Source organism: Physcomitrium patens, chromosome 21 (assembly GCF_059467195.1).
Source record: "Physcomitrium patens ecotype Gransden chromosome 21, ASM5946719v1, whole genome shotgun sequence".
NCBI lineage: Eukaryota > Viridiplantae > Streptophyta > Bryopsida > Funariales > Funariaceae > Physcomitrium > Physcomitrium patens.
In genome coordinates, this window is record NC_143430.1 from 1,717,325 (window position 1) to 1,738,298 (window position 20,974).

The 20,974-nt window shown below is 35.0% G+C and overlaps 1 protein-coding gene across 5 annotated transcripts; it reads left to right on the forward strand.

Moving 5' to 3' along the window:
* The first annotated feature begins 13,918 nt into the window (after positions 1–13,918).
* Positions 13,919–19,067, forward strand: LOC112274190 (monosaccharide-sensing protein 2). 5 transcript variants are annotated; one of them, XM_090245973.1, is made up of 10 exons: positions 13,919–14,325; positions 14,503–14,820; positions 15,292–15,420; positions 15,549–16,115; positions 16,230–16,737; positions 16,855–17,104; positions 17,354–17,533; positions 17,706–17,893; positions 18,194–18,336; positions 18,530–19,067. In XM_090245973.1, exons 3-10 carry the CDS (start codon positions 15,330–15,332, stop codon positions 18,838–18,840), a joined length of 2,238 nt encoding a protein of 745 aa, XP_090102099.1. In that variant the 5' UTR covers positions 13,919–14,325; positions 14,503–14,820; positions 15,292–15,329; the 3' UTR covers positions 18,841–19,067. The 5 variants fall into 5 exon arrangements, with proteins under 5 accessions (XP_090102099.1, XP_024359199.1, XP_024359201.1 ...); XM_024503431.3 differs by having other exon boundaries at positions 13,919–14,820; positions 14,958–15,420; XM_024503433.3 differs by having other exon boundaries at positions 13,919–14,820; positions 15,213–15,420.
* Positions 19,068–20,974: the final 1,907 nt, after the last annotated feature.

Below are 20,974 nucleotides of genomic sequence, written 5' to 3' on the forward strand. Positions count from 1 at the left end.
TAGGTTAGAAACTTGGTCAACAAGTTAGCCATGTGCCACACATGTTGGAAGCTTAAAGAACAAGCTAACTACGTGGTCCATCCATAGAAAACTTGCCTTGCAAGCAAAGGCATGTGGCCTAGAAAGTCAACATATATTGGAGGTCTTATAGAACATCGCCACGTGGCTTCTAGTTAGATAGTATATATAGAGGCAAGAGTGAAGCCCTCTTCACTCTTGTCAACTCCTTTCTTGCTTCTAGTCTAGTTTCAAGGGTCTCTAGTTTTCTTGTATTTTGGCAATAGCCATTCCAGTTTCTTTCTTAATATACATATTTCTATTTTGTCCTATTTCTTTTTGAGAAAAGTCTCACTTACTCTTTAGCTTTCATCGAGTTCTTGTCCTTGACACTTAAAGACCAAGCCATAAATAAATTTTGAGCTGAAGTTAATGATTGGAGAAGAAAAAATCACTATTAAAACATATGCATCAACTTTTGAGTTGTTGGCCAAATAACATGAATATAATTTTATGGATGTTTTCTTATAATTTATAAGTTGAATTGGGCTAAATTTTTTAAAGCTTATAGAAGACTTATAGTGACATTTTAATGCCAAATTTTACACTAAGTAGATATTCAAATTAGAAATTATAGCTTGCTAAATTTCATTGACAAGGATTAAGGCTTGCAAAGATAAATTGAAATTTCTTAATTATGAAAGTAATAATGCAATTGGAAAATATATATGATTGAGGTTACTAAGAAGAATGTTTTTTAGTACTTTGTATTGATTTTAAGTACTTTTGAATTAAAATTTGAATTGCATTCTCCTTATATAGGTGAAGCTAATTAGGATTTTTGAGATACTTATAAAAGAAAACTTTACCTTCTACAGCCAAATATTTAGTGCATTTCAAAACAAGACAACATGTAATATAACAATAGAATATGGCCAATATATAAGGTAGTATTATTTGAGGGTTTATATATCAAGATAGATCCTTAATATGTGTGCTAGGCTAAAAGGCATCCATGGATATCAAGCTTCTAATTGTTGGCTAACTTGCTGACCTTCCTTTGAGGTAGATGCATTACTAATAGGGATCCGACTAGATCCCACTTTTTTTTTTTTTTTAATTTCTATCTATTTTATATAAATGAGTAAAATCAAAGTAAAAAAGATAAAAAAATAATATAGATATATATATAAGAAGAAATTAAAAATATATTTTAGCAAAATTTACTTCAAGAAGCCAAAAATTGATACTTAGAGAGGACCAATTATTAACTTAGGTCAAAATCAAACTCTAAGGTATAAAATTACGCATCTACATTGACTTTAAGTTTCTTTGATAGATCAAAGAGTAAGATTTAAGAGCAAACTTGAAGAGAGATTTTTAAGCATTGATTTTATGTCAATTGAATCAACATTGAATTTTTGAGGAATTTTTGAGGAATTTTTAAAATTATTGATATTTTTGATTGATTTAGATTTTTCGAAAATAAAATTATATTTATAGATTTGATGATTTCTTGAGTTTTGTGGTATGTATATAGGTAAATTTTGGATAGTATGTTGGTGTTCTAGTTTTTAATATGTGTACGAATTTTGAAGGCAATCAATCAATTAGATCAAAGTGTATGAAGGTTTTTATGGGTTAAGGTTACAAAAATTGGAGTTGAAGATTAATGAGTAATTCTAAGATCTTCAGCAATCTATTGATTGGATTGAAGTAAATTTTTTTGTATAGATACTAGACTTGATTTTCAACATTTTAGATGAAAGTAAGAAGCAATTCAATAATTCAAGAAAGAGATATTGGTACTGGAAGTTTAGCATTTAGATTGGAGTAGAAGGCTGCTTAACATCTGATTAGATTATCTTGCTTTTCTTTCAATTAATACGTATAATTTATTTTATTTATTTTTTGCTTATTTTTAACTAAAATATTAAAAAGTGTAAAAAATTTGAATTGATAGTAATAGTTTGATTATTAATTTTTGAGATTCCATTTGCTATAGAATTTATTAAGAATTTGTTTAAAATCTAAGGTTTGATTAGGATTTATTTTGGATTTTGTTTGGGATTTGCTTAGGATTTGGTTTAGAACTAATCAAGGATTTTTCTAAGGTTTAGGATTTCATTAGGATTTTAATTAGGACTAGATGTAAGGTTGACCTAGGATTTGATTAAAATTCAATTAAGGTTTTAATTAAGAATTGACTTAGGATTTGATCTGAAATTTGATTAAAATTCAATTAAGATTATATTAGGATTTCTATTTTTAGTATTTTTAGGATTTTTTTTTTTTTAAGATTTCTATTTCTAGTAATTTTTTAAGATTATTGTCATTTTTAAAGGTTTATTTTTATATTTCTTAAAGATTTCTTATTATTTTTCTTCTAAATTTGTTTGGAACTCCTTTGTATTTCTTTATAACTTTTTTTAAATTTATTTTGGATTGATCAAAATTCAATCAAGATTATTAAGGTGTACTTTAGGTTATTTAATATTCTATTAGAATTAATAAGATTTTTCTTATATTTTTACTTACCATCCATAATTAAGCATTTGGTACATTCTCAAGCAAAAACACATATAATTCGACAATGGTAGAATGTAGAAGGATCCTTGTTATAGTTATTTTTTAATCAAATAATGGACTACAATTGTATTATCAATGAAGTAGTGACAATTCATGGTTTGTATTGCAATTCAATAGAGAAAAAGCAGTTTGGTAGATACATTCCACATAGCATAATGTATTTTTTATTTTAGTGGCTCGGATGAATTACTTAAAGTTGTGGCAATGCTAATATTTTCTTATTCTATGATTTTTTTAAAAGAATAGTAGATTTTAGGAGAAATCAAGCAATAATAGGTTATATTTGATGTTGATTAGAGCATCCCAAGTAGATGTTGAATAGTTCATGTCATGTAAGTAGAGTGCTTTTCAACTCATCAAGGCTCGACTTTGGCTTTGGCATTGATTTTAGTATAAACCAATGTTGTTGCTCGATGACACCTAGTTACACAACAACTGCAATTACATTACAAGGAGAATCCATTATTTTTCTACTCTAAGGTTCTTGAGTTTGAAGGATTATCAATTTGCAAAGATTACATCTAAGATTTTCCTTATAAGTTTATAATAAAAATACAAAAATGTACCAAGCTCAAAAAAGTCACTATTAAGTAGAGTTTGGACTACTACATAGATAGTTTTGACTTCCTTACATTTGGTGAGATTTTGCAAGCCAAAAGCAAGTATGTTCAAATAATATTTTATTAAGATTAAGAGCAATGAGGATTTGACCAAAGTATAATTTGACCAAAGTATGATTTTGAATAAAAATATTTGATGTTAGATAAAATTAAATCAAATATGAACTTCAATTAAAGTAGATGATAATTTATAGAAGAAAATAGATTAAGATTGGATGATTTTTTATTTATAGATAAAAACTTATTTAAAAATGAAAAATTTTAATCAAATAATTTTTTATATTTCAATGATAATTAATATAAGATAAAAAAAAAAAAAAAAAAAAAAAAAAAAAAAAAAAAAACTATTATTAAAAAAAATTAAACTTCATATAAAAATTTTCTTTTGATTAAGTTTATGATTTTTATTTATTAAGTGGCTTACATGATGTTGTAGATGTGTAAGTGTGACATTTAGTTAAATAGAAGACTAAAAGAATTTCAAATAAGTAGTAATAGGAAGCATTAAGGTAATCAATTCATAAGTTAATTAATAGATGGGAATTAGAATACATCACCTATTAGAGTGGATTTGAATTCAAATTCCACCACTATATAAAACTAGTACTATACAATACATTTGAGAGATAGAATGGAGAACTTCTAATTGTACAATTTCTTAATTAATTCAATTGTATGTGTTTGTAATTCAATTTAACTTACTGCCTTTTAAGTACTAGTTACAAATATTAATCGATAGTTTATTATTATTATTGTTATAATTTATTGATGTTTCTTTTATTCTTTTATTATTTTTATTTTAAAAAAAGTTAAATTAAATTTATTTTTATATTTATATATATATATATATTTATAAATATATATTAAAATTAATAAATATTTATATTAGAATAAATGAATTAATTTTAATATATATTTATATAAATATAAATTATAATAATAATAATAATTTATTGATTTATTTTAGTATATAAAAATTATCATGCATGTAAAAGATAAATAAAATGAAATTAAAGTAAAAGTGGAAGTAGAAGCAAAATAAAAGTAAAATAAAAATGGAAGTAAAAGTAAAATAAAAATTTAAAAAATTAGATAAAAGTAAAAATTAAAAATTAAAAAAAATTAAAAGTTAAAAGTTGGAAGTTAAAATTTGAATTAAGGTTAAGTCAAAAGTTAGAAGGTGAAGTATAAAAAAAAAAAAAAAAAAAAAAAAAAGATAAAGATGGAAAGAACTAACATCAACCGTGCTCTACTTGAGGATAATAGACCTTCTTTTATTCCAAATTTGCCAAAAATTCAAATTCAAAATTAAAATTCAAAATTAAAATTAAAACTCTTATTTTAAATATCTTTGTAGCAATCCAATACTTAAGCCACGAGAAATGCCCCTTCAAAGATGAGTAATTGGTAGCCTATCCTCTTTCACTTGGAAATTTATCAAAAATTCAAAATTGACTTCAATTTCTATGAAATTTGTGCCTTTGGTATCTCAGCTTATAAACCTTGTTTTTCTTGAAATTTTAGAATAATACAATCATAATATACTAAGGATTGCCTTTTCAAAATTGAGTAATCCAAACTGCCAAGGCAGTCGATCCTCTTATACTCAAAAATTCACCAAAAATTCGTTCTAACTTCAAATCAAGTGAGCCTTAGCTCGTTGAGAAGATGACAACAAGGGATATGTGTTCAAAAAAGATTCTCTTTCAAAATCATAAAAATAATAGACTGATTGAGGAAAATCCAAAGCCCTTCAAATCCCTTTGACTCTTATAGTGTTTGAGAACCACTAATTCTAATGGAGTGCCTTCTAAACCACAACAAGCACCACCCACACATAAAATCGATGCTTCTACACATTTACAAAGTAAAAAATTAGATCTAGAATTCAAATGAAATTAGAGTTAGGATTTGAGGCCAAAATTTGGCATGGCTTTGCCCTTCACTAAAACAAAAGAGAGAAAGACATCTTGGGCAACCAAACCATCTTATACAAGTGAGTGAAGGCTCATAGGAGGTGGCAAAATCTCCACCCTTGATTTCTAAGATCCCTAATCTAGATTTATTGCCTTCATTCATCCAAGAGCTAATTTTATTACCAAGACTGATGGCTATTGTAAGAAGTCAAAAAAACACTTGTTGATAAATCTAGCGTAACCATTGTATTTGAAATACCTTTTCATGCTAGGATCCACTATTTACATGCCTCTATTCATGGTCATAAGTAATTTTTATAAAGATATTTACCTCCAAAGATTTTAGCAATTATTCAAAACTTCTTCAAAAATGATATCTTCATGGCTCCACTTGTATTTTGATAGAAAAAGTATTGATCTTATTTGTTTCACTCCATAAATTGAATTTGATGCTATCATTGCATTTGAAAGGCTTTCATCAATTAAAAAAACTACTTTGCTGCTTGAATTTATTGAATTTGGAGAAAAACTTCAAAATTGCTATTACTAAACTTCACTAAAATCTTTTAAAAAATTATAATTTTGATTCATTTTAAATCATATGAGATGATTATAGGTGAATTCATAGGTTCTCAATTGACTCTTATGGAAATGACTAATAACCTCTAAATTATTAAAACTAACTAAATTATTATTCTAATTTTCTAAATCTTATTACTTTGGTCCAAATTAATCCAATTCAAAGAATTAGGCTTAGATTTACACCTTCAAAGGTTATAATCCTCAAAATTCTAAAAAATTAGATTTTTCTTATATAAATCATAATTTAACTTATTCAATCATCATAAAATTAAAAAAAAATACAAAAAATACAAAAAAAAAAAAATTGAAGTACAATTTTAGTAGAAATTATAATTATATGAGCCATGATTTGATGTACTTAGATCTATATTGGAGCAACTAAAGAATTGACTTTCATATCAATGATTTTTCAATAATAACATTAATTATAAATTTTATAAGTCACCATTACACAATTCTATTTACAAAGATGCTACCATGATTATCATTTTAGACAATATTGAATGGAATAATCAATAGCAATGTTGATGGAGTCAATGTATTGTGAAAATGAAAGCATTGTAAATGCAACAACTATACAAATAAAAATTGAGATCTTATTAGCTAGTATTGGAGGTTGGATCTTTTAGCCTTTTTTTGAAAATATTCAAATGTATAATTGGCTACCAAATGAATAAAAGTTATAAAAAATTGATCAATTAGAGAGGATATTATTAGTTACTACAAAAAAAACTAAGTAGAAGCAAATACTACTCTTAGGTCTATAGTTATAATAAAAAGTGAAATCACTTAAATAACATTATTAGATGGATTGTTAAAAATGTATTCATGAGCAATATTTAGTAGTTACGATATTTTGATCATTCAATCTAGCCAAAGAAAAATCTTATTATCAATACTAATGATGGCATCTATCATAATATTGAATCAAATAATTTTTATATTTATTGCTATTGTTCTTAAAAAGAGATATGTGATATTGTTCCCTAAAGTTATTTAAAAATTAGCTAGAATAATGTACAAGTCTAAGAGCTTAGTAATGGTTAGAGATATCACTATTACATTACAACATTTGTTAACAATCAATTGATGATCAATATCTTAAATCTACTCAAGTGCAATCTAGGATCCTATAAAGATACATTTTTGGAAGAAACAATACAATTGAGTTGAAAAAATAGAACTAATATTAGAATTGGTGGTCTTATGATGTCATATTATATGAAGTCTATTTAAGAATGTAGTAGATATCTAATTGTGGAAGAAAAAATAAAGCTTGTAATAAGCTAATCTTAACAATTCTAATAAAATCTTTAAAAAATCAATTAAATTATAACAATTTTAATCAATTTTTAATTCAATCCAAAAGAAGTTTTAAGAATTTATAAAAAAAACCTAAAGAAATTATAAATTAATCAATTAATAGAAAATAGGAGGACTAGCAACTTCTTCTAACTATTAAATAATATTTATGTTTTTTTATAAATAATATATATAAATATAAGGCCAATATAAATATTAAAATTAATAAATAATCCTTAATACTCAATAATAAGTAAGAATACTAAATCAACTAAAATAATTACCTCCAAGACTTACTAAGATTTTATTTTTATAACTAATATTCTATTTTTTTTATTTGTCTAAGGATTTTTATACTATTCAACATATATTATGATTTTAAGCACTCTAAATACATCTTTTTTTCCTAAAACAATTAGTGAGTTGATTAATGACTCATAAAGATCTAAAAAGTGGATCGCATTTGCTAATTTCTACATTTGACAAATTTTTTTTTTTTTTTTTTTTTTTTTTTTTGTAAAGCATGTCTAAAATTTATTGGTATAGATTTCTATTGCTTAATATAGGTGAGGATTGTTTTAAATTTTTTAATGATATAAAATAGTCTTCTTTATCTTTTATCATAGCCAAATGATCTTCAAAGAGACTATTAAATACACTAACTTAGGATATTTTCAACTGCCATCAAAACTACTCATCTTCCTAATACTTGTTGATAAGGTTTTGTATTCCACCAAAAAACTTTGAATTCCTATATCTACCAAAATCATGTATTACTTGGTGTCTCTACTAATAATTTGGCAAGTTGTGATTGATGTCTTAGCCAATCAAGATTAACTAATGAAGCATGAGTTTTCAACACATAATAAGGCATACTTCCATTAAAAGTGGACATGAGTTCTCAACAAATTGCAACCTAGTGACGGCACAAGTTGGTTGTGAGATGAAAGTCATCCACAAGGTACATAATATGTACATGTATCAAGCAAATGGACAGGCCGTTGTGCTAGGCATTTTTAATATTAAAATAATATGAGGGAAACACCCCTGCTAGCCCTATAAGTTAGGCTCCTCTATGATCTTATTGGCTAGCACAATATTTGTGTTGAACCCATTTCTTATCCGTACACACATCCCAAACCCTATTGTCACAGTTACATGCAGACTGCTTCTTTTATATGATCAACTTCGGTAAAACTATTTCTAAAAATATCAGTCAATTATATGCAGCACCTCTATCTTGGAATTTGATATTCACAAAACAAAAACCAATCGCAGTGAAATTTTCTCTTGTGTTACTAATTTCCACGACTAAGAATTAATTATACTACTGACTTGTCTACATTAAAAAACAGGTACTATGTTACGAATATACTCTGATATTTTAAAATAGCATTGAATGTTATTTGATGTAATCAATCAGTACTAATTCTGATTGGAATGTGCAGTTTGTTACCTTGCCTTTCACACCATGACATCACTGTAATATAGGCTTCAGAAAACAATCATTCTGTGAACTGCAATGCTCCAACTCTTTATTCATTTTATTCTCTTTTTCTTTTTCGTTTTCTCTCTCTCTCCCTCACTCTCATTTTTTTACCAATAATGCTGACAGTTGAAATTATAACTTCATTTGTTTACTTTTTTAATTCTCTATGTAAATGATGTGCAGAAATGTAACATACGATTTTAAAAAGACATAGACCTTGGCTGTTTCATTGTCGAATACAATTTGGATTCAAGAGAATAAAGACGTGAAAAGTTGGCTTTCTGCATCAGCCAACATGCTTAGAGAGTTGAAAGCAAAATATATTTGTTGACAGTGTGTGCCGTTGGGGAGTAAGAGCAGGCTGGATCTCGGTGAAGAAAGACTCAATCAGTGTGGGTGGTCTAATTCAGTGACTTCTCCATGATAGGCTCATGAATGTGGCGGTGTCTCAAAAGCATCCACTCTGACATTCCTTGACTAGTTGGTTTCTTCACAAAAACGACCCAATTTAAGGCGGGGCGTCCTCCCAAGCCCACTTGCGTTGCCGATGCAATCTTCGGGCGCAAAAGAAGGGCCCTTCCTCTTCGTTTTCTTCTTAAAAAACCGTGATGGATATAAACAAGGGGCGCCATTTGGGTTCGCAGAGGCGAACTGTCAACATTTAGGTTCACATCGGCAATGAGCATGCTTTGTGGGACGACGTGTCCGTTTGTCAAGTCTTGAAGTAGAAAAGTTATGGAATGTCGATTTCTGTTGATGTTTTACGACTCCGTGGTCACCAATCCAATTCACTTATTCATTACTTATTTTTTACCTGCAATTTTTGTTTCCTCCGATACCCTGGTCTACAAATTTTAGAGATGTACAGTAATTAGAGCATTTCATGTCGTGTTGGAATGAAGAGCGGTCTTCGTTTCAGATACGTTATTTTCCTACTTTATTCATGTTACTGACCTTGAATAGGTCCGTCGTGGAATGTGAGGGATCAACAAGTTCAGCAATCCGCGGTGCCTTTAAACCTACCAGCGTTGAATCTTACACGCATCTGAAGACTGATATCGGGGAGGGGGTGGTATCAATGCCGTAGAATATACGAATCCTTTCACGCCCCGCAAATGTATAAAACTATCAAACCGGAATCATGACCCCCTCCCCCACCAGTTTACTTCATCATTTGAAAGTAAACTTTTTTTATTTTTTGCAATCAATCAGAAGAGGCGAGCGTCGAAGTGGCAGGTAACACAAGGTGGCGTCGCCCCACCTGTTCTGCATGCAGAGCCTGCCATGCATCTTATCACTGTGTACATCATCACAAATCTGACTCGATCCTCGTTAAAATATTTACTGTACTCTAGTGTTCTGAGATGCTTTATCTCATACCGAGCGCCTTAAAGATGAGTGCGCATCGGACAGTGCTGAAACACGACGGATCGACACAATATTTCGATGCTGCACTCGAAGTTTGTCTCGGAAACGTAGCATTTCACCCAGTCGCCTGAACTCTTGCAAGATTTTTGGCATCGAGCAACTATCCACGCAGGCCTTACTCAACTGTGTGTGTGACTGTTTTGAATCCCCTTCTGCGGTGACACGGGAGACCAAAAGAGTGCAATCTCTGCTTTCACGATGATTCCCTTGACTGATACAAAACTTGAGGCGATGACTGTGTGCCGAATCCCGCAGTGAGACCCGTTGCGAGAGCCTCGTTGGAGATTGCTGTTAAGCTGCTGGATCATGGCGTCAAATAACTGGAATCAGGGAGGGTTATCGTTCGTGTCTCAGGTTCCTTCTTCATCGGCAAGTGAACGAAATCCAGAAGCTAGGATCGACAGACTCTCTGGATTTTGATGCTGCAAGTTGCTGCCGCGTAGAGGTGGCTTCTTCACCTCGAAATCGTGGGTTGAGCTCTTGCCGAACGCCGCAACAGATCTGTCAACGGCAGTCTGCGAGAACGAGTGAATGCTCCCCGCATTGCATCGTGTCGAACGTCTGCGGGCATAGGTCCCTCGTGAAGCCCTCGGTCATGGGTTCGGCTGCTCGCTTTCGTGACCCACACTCGTCATATGCAGGAAATGTGGTACCAATGTCAACTCCCCAAAATTTTAGAATCGAAATTTCAATAAATGATAAAGGAATCCATATTTGTGCTGATAATCTTCACTTCTAAATTTATAAATTTATCATGGATAAATATGGGCAAGTAAAAGTACATCAAGTATATATATATATATATATATATATACATATATAGTATTGTTTATAATGATTACGTAGGTTAGTTGATTACATAAGTTGATAATGATTTAATTGAGCTTTTGAATGTAAAATATGGTAAATTCAATAAAATAATAAATACAGAGTAGAGATATTTTGATACCCTCATTGTTATTTTGGTATCTCTTAAAGTTTTTCATAGGTTTTCTTAAGATTATGAAATATTTTGTCATCACCAGACACATTTTAATTGAATAATAAAATGTATATCCAATAAAATTTTAATATAAAAAAATACATGATATCAAAATTTTGATACAAAAAAATTGCATTCAATTATTTAAAATATTAAAAACTACCTTTTTAAGCTAAAAAAAAACACATGTATAAAAAGTAGTATGTACTATTAAGTGATTAAGTTAGTATAGCACATCAACTATTAAAACCGATATTGCTATTTCAATTTGGTATAATAATAATGCTATATTATATTTTAAGATATCATTCTGCAACAAGGTCTTACCATAAAAATATTTTAATTTTTATTTGCTTAATATATATATATATATATATATATATATATAATGATTGCTGTTTGTCCACAAAAATTACTGATTGGCTGAGGGTATTAGAACCATTTAAAATATGTGATTGGCACATATTAGTTATGACCACCATATGAAATTAGTGATTCAACATGCACTCAAATTTCATCATTTGTTTGAAACCAATCCAAATAAGTGTGCTTGCAAAATTTCACCATATAAAGACAATCAGCCCTCACAAAGAGATGATTATTGCTCACAGGAACACAAATTTTTACATTAGTGATGTTTATAGTCCGAGCATAGTCTCACTCTGTCCCCACCATCCCCCGATCACAAAGAGCACAAAAGTACAAAACAAAACAAATGAAATCAAACTAAAATCTGGACTCTGATTTACTTCAGCCCATTGCAAACGACGCTGACAATCATTTAACTTGCTAAATGGGTTTTCTTTGTTATACCAAGAAAAAATGTTTTAAACCGTATAAGAAATATAAATATTAAATGCATGTTCTGATTTTAATGTGGTTAGACATTAGGACAATAATCTCTAAAATTCATAACATATATATATCCACTATTTTATATCATACACATTTAAATTATCTACATGAAAACTTATTTGGATTAAATTAGTTACTTTGTAAAAATAAAAAAACTTTTGATTGCATCTAATAAATTTAATGGAAGAAATTTTAAACCAAATCAAGATTATATATATATATATATATATATCAAGAAAAACAAAAATTCATTCTATTTAAACCAAATTGGACTTAATATTTTGAATGTCATGATTTTTTTTTTATATTCATAATAATGTTTAGGATTTAATTACTATATTAATAAACTTAAATTTATCATTAAGCTAAAAAAATAATATAAGAATTAAAATATGATTGTGATTTTGATTTAAATAGTAATAAGAGTTGATTCTAAGACACACAAATGTGCAAAGGTTACCATTATCTCTTTGATAACACTAATATAAAAATATCACATAAGTTGTGGTTAGAAATCAAAATTTCATAACTTTTGGTTAAAATATAGTATATTTTTATAATTTAAAGTAGTACTTTTTCATTATATTACACAAATTTAGTGCTACTAGTATCTTTTTTGTATATATATATATATTCATACATTTATTTATCTTAATATAAAATAATATTTTAATTTTTATTACAAACTAATAATTTATGTATAATTAGATTTTAAAAAATAAAAATATTTATAGAATTTTATTTATTTATTAACTGATTTTTTATATTTTGAAAAGTTTATCAATAAAGTTATATAAAAATTCATCTAGTTTTACAAGTGTCATTGTCCAAGTTTCAATTATCACTCACTCAACAGAATAAGTCATAGAACATCATCAATATCAAAATTTGAGATTTAAACAAATAATTAGTCGAAACTATAGGATGGGTACCAAGATCAATCTTTCAATTGCAACCGCTTATCAACTAGACCTAAATCCAACCTGGCATGAATATTGTCCAAATGATCTCAGTTTTAAGATATAATCCTCACAATTAATCAGTAGAGGGAAACATCCAAACTCCCAAGTCAAATTCCTAATAGAAAACTTGAAGATGAAAGAGGAAACATAACGGAGAACATCAAACTAAAGGGAGAGGAAACAAACAGCCTCGTTCAAAGTAAAGAGATGAGAAGCAACAGCTCAAACGATGAAAAGAATGAGAGGGCCAGTTCGTCGCAAAACGCTCGCTGAAGGCCCATTCAGGGACACTAATAAAGCAACAACATTACTAATATTGCTCATCGGAGTGCCAAATGGGACTGTGAAGAAAAAGTAATTAGCCCCAAGGGAACCCTGGTGCCATATTTAGACACTGGAATGTGCGAAGAGGTCCACCGGTTCGGCGTTCGCCAAAAGCATGCTTTCGTAGGCACAAGTCAAATCCTGCGAGCAGCTCCCACCTTCTAAAATTTCTCTGATCCAGTTCTATCCACTAGCCTCGATCTAGGCTCGCCTGCTTTAGCCCCATCCAGACATAGTCTTGCCGTTGCGGTGATGCGTTGAAGGGGTCGCTCGCCTCGTCGGATCGACGACGACACCTTCAAGATATGTATCAAAATCCTGCTCGTCGCGAGCACCTCGAAACATGTAAGAGAACTGCAGTCGTCGTGCAGAATCACGTCGATATGTACCTCGCCTCGCAGCTATGAGTGCAGTCGCCGGAAAATGAACTCGCCCAAAGGGAGGAACAGTGTAAAGAACTGTGCAAGACGAGTGACGAACTTGTTTTTGAATTGACGGTATTCATCGGCGCAGCAACGTGAAGATACTCATCGGATCTGGGAAGTATTGATCTAGATGGTGATGTGAAGGGGGTCTGGGTGGGACGGGTCACGGTGAAAGCACATGCAGAGAAGCGAGACACATGTCGGGGAAGGACGATCTCCGCAGCGTTAAAATAAGCAAAAGAAATAGAGAGTCTGGGTGGGATTCGAATACGCAGTAGTAGAAAAGTCCCATTCCAGGGGAGGGTGAAGATGAAGGGATGCGGGAACAGGTGGGACTGGCGGTGCTAGCCACGTGTGCCGGGTCTTCTTCGCTGTAAGGAGCAACCACCGCGGCCCACGACATTACAAGACAGACTCCGGTCCAAGAGACGCACTTCTCTCTCCCTCTCGAACGTCCAATTCCGTTTCAGAGCCCTGATCTCGTACCAGCAGCGTGGAGATCGCATTTGGCTGCGATCCAGGAGGTCGATCGGTGAGCGGCTGCCTGGAGTGGTGGAGGTGGTGTGAGCTCGTTCGATGAGTTTGGGCGTCGATCCAGGCTTGCAGGAGTTCGATCCAGAGATGTTGGTGTTGGTGGGTGGGGCTGATTCAGTGTAGGTCCCGGCAGTTGCATCGGGCATCGAGGAATGAGTGTAGAATTGGGATTTCTTGTGGGAGGTGTCAGGGTAGGGTGGACAAGTTGACTGTAGCGGTTTTTTTAGAATCGTGCTGGGGTGGATGCACGGGGCTTCCGAGCAAGGGGGATGCTTTTTTAGAGCAGTCCCGTAGACTTCGCCTGGTTTCGTTGAATACGGGTGGGTTTCAGACCGAGCGAGAGCGAGAGAGAGAGTTTGGAGCGTGTGCTTGCTGCTTGTGGAAGTGATTTGTTGAGATCCCTCACGACGTTCTGCCTTGATTTCGACTCGCCATTTGATTGGGCGTATTAGAATCTATGTGTAGGCTTGAAGGTTGTGTGTATTGCTCTGATTTAGGAGGAGATGTGATACAACCTTAATGTCGACGGGCGCGCAAGAGGTGCAGTTGTACCTGCTCATATCCTCGTTCCGTCTGTTTGTGTGGACTTTCATACACTTGTGCGGATACTGTACATAGTCTTCGTGGGTGACCTTCTCGGTGATCGCTTTCATCACCCGTCCTTTCCCCGTGGCTATGGATAGAATGCTCGCTTCAATACACTATTGAACCCATTTTCTCCATCCTTTCATCGTCTCACTTCTTCTGCTAGATCTAGATTTACAACTCATGCAACTTGAAGAGGTGGAACCAATCGTCTTGCGGTGCTGAATCAGGTGACTGTCTATTTCTGTGTCACGCACACTAGAGCCTCTACAATTTTGTTCTGGTAGATGTTCTGCTACTGTAGCATGTGGGCTTGCCTAAACACATTTCGGTTCTTGTTGTAATGCATGTATTCGAGTAATTTCAGTGGGAGCCATATTTTTGAACCATTCCAGTTTCTTACTCAGTACGAAACTGAACATTGTATGGCATCCGGGGCTGTGATGCCACGGGCTATATTGAGATAGTACAGATATATTCGAGATTGAAGAGACTTGTGGTTCCTGAAATGGCCACAGATTCATACCTAGCTCTATAACATAGATAGATCACTCTCCTAGCGGACTACTCTCATTTATAGTGATCGCATTGAGTTTTACAACGTAGCAAAGTCCTTTTGCAGCAAATCCAGGAAAAACTACATGAAATATCGGCTTATGCCCTATTCCCACCTGTGCTGACGAGATTGTTACAATTTGAAGGTGTGTATATTGTCAATACTATCAACACAGCAAGAAAAATGAGGTTTAATGTAAAAGGAGCAACCGGCGCTGCAGCTGTTGCTGCCATAGGAAATTTTCTTCAAGGCTGGGATGGTGGCGCCATAGCTGGTAAGAACCCTTTCCTTTTAATATATGTAAAACACGGGGCATATGTCATGCGGTTCACAACCTCAATTTTTCATGATTGTCGATGTTTTGGTTTATGTAATCATGTAGAAATTGCTGTGCATATGCAGGAGCGCTTCTTTTCCTTAAGCCCGAGTTTCATTTAGAAGCAACTCCTGTACTGGAGGGTTTGGTGGTTGCCTCTACACTCTTAGGCGCTGTAGTCAGTGTAAGCTTGGCCGGCCCAGCTGCAGACTGGTTAGGTCGGAGATTCATCCTATGTATATCCAGTGTGTTGTATTCTATAGCAGCATCGATTATGCTGTGGTCTCCGAACGTGCACGTGCTGATCCTGAGCCGGGTCATAGTGGGGTTAGCCGTTGGATTGGCATCAACAATTTCACCAATTTTGATATCAGAGTCTGCACCAGCCGAAATGCGTGGCCGACTTGGAACGCTTCCCCAGCTCTTGGGATCCCTAGGGCTTTTCTTGGCCTATGCAATGGACTTCTACTTGTCACTGCAAGTCAATCCCAACTGGAGGATCATGCTGGGCGCTTTGGGTGTACCCTCTTTAATCTACTTTTTGTTCTGTCTCTTTGTTCTGTCGGAGTCTCCTCGGTGGCTCGTAAGCAAGGGACGCATGTACGAAGCAAAAGTGGTGCTGCAAAATCTCCGTAATCAAGAGGACGTGTCAGGTTTGTTAAGCTTTCCCCCAACTTGTGAAGTTTTGCGAATCATTTCACAACTGTAATGGTAAAACGAAACACATGCACATGTTCTGACCAAACGTTGTTCTCGTCTCTGTGCAGCCGAGCTCGCATTGCTGGTCGAGGGTCTAGGGGTTGTCACCGAATCCCGCCTCGAGGAATGGCTTATCAAACCAGCTGGCGGAGACGAATATGAGCATTATATGGAAGACAACTTGATAAAGCTATTCGCTGCTGACGAAGGTGTTAGTTGGGTGGCTACTCCCATTGTCGATGACTGGGGTCATGGCGGACTAGCGCGGACCGGCAGTCATGATTTCCAGAGCGTACTTCCAAAGTTAGATACAACAGTTGCATTGTTGGGGAATTTCCAGATGAATAACTATGATTATATGACCTCACGGGATGTCTATGACGATGAATACAAACACGATCGGCGGTGGGACGAAGAAGCTCCTAGGACGCCGAGGTATGGAGCGCAGGGCTATTACTCTGAAACTGACATGGGTATGGTGGAGAGCCGGGATAATGATGACTCGTTGCAGCTTCCGCTTATCGGCGGTAGTGCCTATGGAACTGGCAGATATGGCAATCTTACTCCACGCAGCCGGTACGTGCAATCAGTTCGTTTTCCAAGAGCATGTACTTCGCTTCTAACAGTGACTAGAGTATCGCTTGATCTTTTCTTCCACCTGGTTTTGATAGTTTTGATTAATTCTCTCTGCAGGCTGGCATACGGTTTCTTCGCTCCTACAATGTCGAGGCAAAGCTCAACAAGAAGCACATACGACGATACAATTGCAGAGGCTCTAGGAACTGTAGGTGTAGGAGGAGGTTGGCAGCTAGCATGGCAGAGGGATGGCGAAGATGGTTCACTGAGGAGGGTGTTTTTGAAAAGTGAAGCTGGTGATTTGTCCAATATAACTACGCATGCGCTGTCTGGGTATGGAATAGGTGGTGATTGTGAATCGTTTCCGGTAAATCCCTTCTGCCAACCTTTTGCACTTATTTTCTCATGTTGATTGAATTGATGAATCTTCAGTTATACTTACTTTATTTGTGAGTCCTTCACTTATCAAGTATGAGTCTTCAAATCAGAACTGATCGAACAAGAACACAGATCGGGGCCTTATTTTCCTCAATTGAACTTCACCATTGGAAGCAACACTGAACTTTATCCCTAGGGATCTAAGTAGCAGCAGTACTGATAGTTGTATACGTTTCAGGCTGCTGTGCTCGTGGCAAAAACGGCCCTTAACCCTGAGCTGCTAAAAGAGCATCCAGTGGGACCTGCCATGCTCAATCCTGCTGAGATTGCCAAGCACGGAAGTTCACGTTCATACTTGAAGCAAGCCGGCGTTCGTCGTGCACTTATTGTTGGAGTAGGCCTTCAAATATTGCAGCAGGTGCGTTTTTCGATCGTTTGAAATCTTTGATCCTGAAGCCTTTCATTGGCTACTTGTGTGTTTCTAACATCAAACGCACAAGGAATTTTGAGCTAATCATTGTGACAGTATCGCCTGGTTTATACAGATTTGCAACAAACTTTATTTGTTTACTTATTTCTTGCAAATGCAGGTTAGCGGTATCAGTGCTGTCCTATATTTCACTCCTCAAATTCTGATGGAATTGGGAACTGGAGCCTTGCTTGCAAAAATTGGAATTGAAGGTGAATCGGCTTCTATTTTGGCAAGTGGCGTCACATGCTTACTCATGCTGCCATGCATTTTGATAGCAATGCGGCATGTGGACTCATCAGGCCGCAGGTGTGTAATGTTGCTTTTGCTTTGCCAATTTGAAGTGTGATCCTGTTCCAAATTTCAGTTCCGAGCTCCAAGTCGAGAAGGAACTGAAAATGTGAATAATCTATCTGTATACTTTCGTCAACAGTTTATTCGTTTTCTTTTATGTTAGATTGTTTCCTCTGTAGAAATCCTGACCTGGTTTGGTATGGACATTATGGTGATTTATTTTGTACCCAACAATTGCCGAGTAAACAGTTCATATTTAATATTTAATATTTAAACAGTTCATATTTCGAATTTGCGTGGCTTGTGCGTGCGCAGGCAATTGCTGTTGGCAACGATTCCAATTCTTATCATCTCTCTTGTAGCTCTTGTACTGGCTAATATGTTCCTCCCCACAGGCCTAATGGCTTCAGCTATTTCGTTTATATTTGTCACCATCTTCATCTGCTCCTTCGTTGCAGGTAACGTAGTCTACTGTTTCCCTTTTCTAAGTTACGTTTCGTAGTCTATCCCCGGCTCAGTATTTTATGTGGCGAGTATCCAACAACTCATCATTCGTCTGCACATTTGCATCATTTTCAATGATTTGAAGCCCGTTTTTCACGAAATTCTGCCTCAGGAAATGCTGATCTGTACAACTTGTCTTGATCTCAGGATTTGGTCCTGTTCCCAACATCCTGTGCTCCGAAGTTTTTCCAACAAGCGTTCGTGGCGTTTGCATCGGCATCTGCGCTGCTGCCATGTGGTGCAGCAATATTCTTGTAACATACTCTTTCCCTCTTGTCAGTAAGCAAATAGGCCTCGCGGGAGTGTTCAGTCTTCTGTCTGTTGCCACTGTAGCTGCTTGGATCTTTGTATTTCTGAAAGTTCCAGAAACCAAGGGTCTTCCTCTAGAAATCATCTCGGAGTTCTTTGCAGTTGCCCCCTACAAAAAGGAAAAAGACAAGAATCTAGAGTACTTCTAGACGTGTTCACTAGGAGGGTTGTAGCCCCAAACTCTTCACATCGATGCTAATTTTCAATTACAGGTACACCAAAGAGCACACTGATACTGAAAACAGAAGAGTGCATACAGAAGTGGGCTGCTTTAAACACGATAATAGGCAGGATATGTAATAATGTAACGTGACTAAATCTCAAGCAAAAATGTATATTTCAAGAGTTCGAAAGGTGTTCAAAGGGCACCATTAAATTTCGTCTCAGCTTATTATCATGCAGAGTTAAAGATTCCACGCTCCGAGTTTCAGACATTCACGGATGATGAGCCGAATGACCAAGGTCATGGATAGAACCGTCCAGGTTTAGAATGGTTAACAGATTGAGTTTTTATTGCTCTACAGTTTTGCAAATCAACTGTAGACTTCATGAATATCAGTTACACAGTGGAAACACAATTGATTAGCTACTTGATTTTAGTGATATAAAAACAAGAGTTACATTTTCTTGGCATTCACAATCACATACAAAACTTTAACCAGCATTGTAGCCTCTAAAGCCCGGATGTATGAAACATGTACCAATAAGTAAATACTGTAAAATTGTCGCTTACTCTTCAACGACGATTCACAAATCTGCTTTGCGAATGTTGACGGAACATCTTCATGGCTCACGCCGCCATACTGTTAACGAAACGTACACATTTCTTAAGTCTCTTCACAATAACTCGGTCAAAACTGAAAACCGATTCTGGTGCATAAACTCTCTGGAACAATTGTGTGAAAACTCCGACATGAAAAATAATCGTACTTACAGATGCATCGTGCAAAGCATTTGACTGCAAATATTCCTAACCATGGCGTAAATATGCCTAAGATACAGTACAGAACTTTATCCTAAATTCAACCTATTAGAAAAGTCATAACCTGCAGTAAAAAACTCAATTCAAGAACAGACATCAGCCATTCGAAAACCTTCTCGAAGCAGCTAAATCATATCCATGTTTATGCTGAAGTGCACATGCTGAAAGTTATGACGGCCTTCACTTGAACCCTTTAATGTCAATGCAAATAAAAATCCACCAAGGCCGGTTCTACCCAGTAATATAAATTCACAAAGCAAAAGCCAAAGCAAAAAGAAGACAAAAAAAAATAACAATTGCGATGATCTCGAGGTTGAAACAACTGAAACATTAGATCCAGGTGGAACATGCAAGATAAAACATACCCTGTCTCCTCAACATCCAATTCACAGGGCTAATCTGGTTTTAAAAGACCAAGAGAATTCCAGGACAAAAGATCATGTTCCGAAATAAAAAAAGAGAAAAGATCGAAAGTATCGAGAGCCAAATCAAACACAATGCATTGCGACTAAAATTGGAACCATCGGGTTCGGGATGATGTAAATACACAGAAAAAAGAAAAAAACAAACCGATGCTACGAAACAGATGGCATTGCAAAAACAAGACGAAACTACAAATTCCGCCGAGAAATCTAAACACACCGTCCAGCCCACAACAAAATATCATCTACCAAAACTACAACCGTAGTAAAACACATTACTCGATCGAAGAGATATGTCTCAACAATCCTACCCGCAAAAAAACTTGTCAACCAAAACTAAACAAAAAACAGAAGAAAAAAAAAAATACAACAAATAAAAATATGAATGACGTAACAAAATCCATGCCGGCAAACACCAACAATTGCGATGGGGGAGTATCCACAAGAGCGGTCCCATGCGTGGAAAAGCCGAGATGTAGTGCAGGGCACCCACAACGCCAGCAGCGGAGCAAGTGCGGATGGGTTGGAGCAGAGGGGGTGGTGCGCAATGTGGAGCCAGGAAGGTTGGAGGTGTATAGATTGCGCGGTTGCAATTGTTCGTTTGCACGTGGGAAGGGTGGGGATGTTGCGAAGAGGAGGAAGCGCGTGAAATGGGGCAGGGGTTGGCGGAGGGTGGGGCGTTGGCCGTGGAGCCTTGGGTGGGGAGGAGCGGAAGCGGGAGGGAGTGTGGGCGAGTGGTGGAGTCGGAGCGGTGGCAACGCAGTGAGCGTGAGAGTGAGAGTGAGAGGGATGGGCGAGGCGAGGGAAGCGTGGGGCAGAAGGGGAGGGGGTGGGAGGGAGGGAGGGAGAGAGCAGTGGTGGTGGTTGGAAAGGGCGGGG